Source organism: Octopus bimaculoides, chromosome 1 (assembly GCF_001194135.2).
Source record: "Octopus bimaculoides isolate UCB-OBI-ISO-001 chromosome 1, ASM119413v2, whole genome shotgun sequence".
In the NCBI taxonomy this organism is placed as follows: domain Eukaryota; kingdom Metazoa; phylum Mollusca; class Cephalopoda; order Octopoda; family Octopodidae; genus Octopus; species Octopus bimaculoides.
In genome coordinates, this window is record NC_068981.1 from 87,438,732 (window position 1) to 87,443,031 (window position 4,300).

General features: G+C 32.8%; 1 protein-coding gene across 1 annotated transcript in view; it reads right to left on the reverse strand.

Annotated features, from left to right (window-relative positions):
• The window catches only part of LOC106876324 (cell division cycle-associated protein 7), a 44,757-nt gene that overhangs the window by 2,170 nt on the left and 38,287 nt on the right, over positions 1 to 4,300 (reverse strand). Inside the window, exon 9 of the mRNA XM_014924824.2 lies at positions 1,897 to 2,033. Within this exon, the coding sequence (XP_014780310.1) occupies positions 1,897 to 2,033 (137 nt within the window). The remainder of the gene's footprint in view (positions 1 to 1,896; positions 2,034 to 4,300) is intronic.

Consider the following 4,300-nt stretch of genomic DNA (forward strand, 5'->3'; position numbering starts at 1 on the left):
GTGATTGTTTCAGTTAGTAGAATAGTTTCATTTTTAAAGTGAAAGTATTTGACATGAGTGTTTTTGTTTCACTTTTGACACGTAATACTTAAATAGTGGAGGAGATATTATGTTGCCGTGGGCTCGAACTCTGCAAGAAGTTAAATTTTTTTTTTTACTAAAACACAACTGGAACCCTAAGTAAGGCATGTGTAAAATTTGAATGAAATTGGTTGTGTAGTTCTCGAGTTTTAGGGATTCACACACACAGACAGACAGACAGACAGACAGACACACATTCTCATTTTTATATATATAGATAGATACTTACCATCTAAGTACACATTTCAGAACTTAATTTGGATTGCTTTAGAACAAGCATGAGGAACCTTTTTTTTGAGAAGCGAGTCGCATGAGACATGGCTCATCATCAGATGGGTCACAAGTGCTAATTTACATCCGTACCCACATTAAAAAAAAAGGGTGGTAACTCAGGTTGCTATGATTCGTTTCTTTAGAATTCATACAAATTTCCTCAATCATAAAAATGATAGAAAGATAAATTATGACTAAAAGGTTGGGGTAGAAAAATCAGAAAGATTTCACTTTCATTTAATCGTAGATTTTATTATTCTGATATGTAAATTAGTGCCAAAAATCATTCCCCATAGAAAAGAATTATTATGAACATTTGTTTTTGAAGCAAAACATGTGAATATTCACCAATATTTTTAAATATCATACTTAATCATTGTTATGTATGTGATTTAGTTGAACCATTTCAAGCTATGGTACCTGGGGAAAATGCTTAAAAAATGTAAATAAACAATTTTAAAAAATGAAAATTATTTGTGCATTTAACATTACATGTTATCTATGATTAAAGGAAAGAAACTAAAGAAAAAAAAAAACAAATTGAAAAACAAATTAATTTGATCTGAAGTATAACAACCAGAAATCAAAGGAAAAAAAAGTAGCATAGACAAGGAAAATAGTTCAACTAAGCCACACACAATGACTAAAACACTGCTTAACAAAATACAGACAAGTAAGATCATATTTATCCATTTGTTATTGATGTTAATAGGAATAATTTCCTCACAAATTTTAATGAGAAACCTGGTATTGTACATTTTCTATGAGTTTCTCAATATTTACAGGAATTTGCAATGTTGCAACTCATAAATAGCCTTCCAAGTGACTATCAGTCAATCTTGACCTGGTTTTCAACTTTATTATTTTCATTCTAGAAAAGAGTTGTTTGCATATATATATATACGTACTACCAAACATGGTGGCATATCTTCCAGCAAAGCACACTAATTTCGGGTGGTTTTCTTTGGGCAGAGTTCCATAAAAATGCATCAAAGATTGCTCTTCAAATTTTTGCCAAAGAAATTCATCACTCTCAAGCTCAATTAGACCCATTTGCAATTCCTTTTGAACATTTTCAACATCACCATTAAAAGGATTTCCAAAAGGATGAAAATCAGTTTCTCTAGCTCTAAAGTCATTAAATCTGGTGTTCAGTTCTTTTTTTCAGCTCATTTAGCTCCACAACAAAATCATCATATCTAGACATTGAGCCATGAATGGCTAGTATGAGGAAATGGAAAGCATCACCAGTCCTGAATTGATTCTCCCAAATTTGAAGTTTTGTTTGAAAAGCTTTGACATGAGAATACATTGCATAAATTAACTGATTTTACTTCTGCAATTTTAAATTTAAATCATTTAAATGTGTAGTTATATCCACGAGGAATGCAAGGTCACAAATTCCATTGCTTGTTGTGGCATAATTTCTACAGCTGGATGCCCTTCCTAATGCCAACCACTGGGTGCTTTTTATGTGGCACCAGTACCAATGCTTTTAATGTAGTACTAACAAATATATGTTTTTAAAAATATATCACCTACCTTTTTAGATAATCACTGACATTGGAAAACCCCATATCACGAGCATGGTGTATCATTCTACCAGTACATGCACGCCCCTTCTTCCTTCGGCAGAAACTGCAGTTACAGATACCTCGACAAGGTGGACACACCCAGTTCTAGTTAAACAGATTGAATATAAATATATCAGAGAAAAAAGAAAACAAATGCTGCATTATGACTAACTTTTATTCTAACAATTATTCTAAAATATTTGGTTCTGAATTCTATCTACCAATTTTCTCTACCCACTCAGTTTCAAACTTTCTTTCAGACCAAAATAGTCAACTATAGAATTGAATATTGGAATAACTTCTATTCAAGTATTTAATTGGGTTTAGTAATCTTAGTATATGTCACTAGTTCTCACAGAGTTTATCAGCGCCTTACATTTTATTTTTATTATATTCTGATGGCTTTAAAAGGGCGCATTTATTATTATTATACACACACACACACATATATACTCAAACACATACATACATATATGTACATATATACATCTATATATACATGCATATATACATATATCTATGTATATATATGTGGAGGCGCATGGCCTAGTGGTTAGGGTGTCAGCACCATGGTCATAAGATTGTGGTTTCGATTTGTGGACCGGGCGACGCGTTGTGTTCTTGAGCAAAACTCTTCATTTCACGTTGCTCCAGTCCACTCAGCTGGCAAAAATGAGTAACGTTGCAATGGGCTGGCGTCCCGTCCAGCTGGGGAACACATACGCCATTGAAACCGGGCCCATGAGCCTGGCTAGGCTTTAAAAGGGCGCATTTATTATATATATATATATATATATATATATATATATACACACACACACACACACACACAAATATACCGCCGGTTAACTAGCTAAACAGGGAAACACATGGAAGTCATGCTAATAACTAACTACAAGACTTCAGATTCAACCTCCTCTATTCTTCAACTACCTCACAATGAAATTAATGAACTTTGAACATAACTAAAATGTAAGACTTTTGAATCATTGAACTTTTTCTTTTCCAATTTCTCCATCTATCTTTCACTCTATTCCCCTCTGTGTCTATCTCTTCCTTCTTCGTTCTGATGATGTCTACCATTTGCAATGAGGTAAACACCTATTTACCACAACTATGGTACACAGAAACCCTAACCTTGCTTGATTAGTTAAATAATGGCTTTTAGCACAACAGATACACTTCTATTTGTTGCTTTTCCTCCATTTTCTTATCTTCTATATATATACATCAAACTATGGTTTACCTCGTAAATTACCTGCTGCTGTATACCTTACACCAAAGACCATACTTACTGAGGTAAATACCAGGCGTGCCTCCAGATACTTCTATCTCTTAGAGGGCTAACACCTCTAACTTATACCTTATATACATACATATATACATCCATATATATGTATGCAACTGCTCTAGAAAGTATTGCATAGTGTGGAATATCAGATCAGGTGTAAAATAAAATTATCAAGTGAAAAAGTACCTGAACTTATAGCTCAGAAGGTTAGGAAAACTGGAGTTTGGATGTGACTAAAATTTTATATTTTCTTATCTTTCTGTAGTTGAAGGACTGTTACTATTGTCAGTTTTATGAGACATTTGTGCAAGCAAAAAGTTCTATTCTATATATCAAATGTGAACTGTAGGTGTACAAAAGATGCAAAAACATCTACCTGGCAGACTGAAATAAATAAATGACTTTTATAACTTGCAGGTGCACTAGACTGCTGCCAACTAAGAGGTTTTCTCTCTCTCTAAATGAAGAGTCTTGTGTACAAAATGCAATATTATGATAATGAAACATGAGTAATAAATACAGAGGATATATAACCTAGAAAGAAATGAGGTGAGCATACACTACTGGATGTATAATGTTAGTATGCATGAATGATGGAGTATAAATGAGCTAAAAGGAAAACTGAGCAGAGAGGAGACTTCTAACTTGTATATGTACGTTTCTAATGGCCATGTAGAAGTGAAATGATGGCATTAATATCCCATTGAAACAAAGAGAGGCATTAAAATCTGAGTTTTTACCAAGTCATATAATGGCTACGCAAATAAAATACTGAATAAACAAATCTATGTCCTGAAATAAACTCAGTGGCAGGTCAACAATGGACTATGTAAACCTGTATTTTTTAGGTTAACTTTTACTTTTAGGGATTTAAAAAATTTTTTTTTTTTTTATTTGGATTTTATTCTTAAAATGTTGGCAGAAAGAGACATTCATTTGGGAAAGCAGTATGAGCTAGGTTTAAAAAAATAATAAAGCTAGGTTAAAAAAATAAAGCGACAACAAGTAGCACCAAAATGGTCACCTTGTTAACACAATATTCATAGACAAGAAGATTTTAAACAAGTTATCTATAATACAA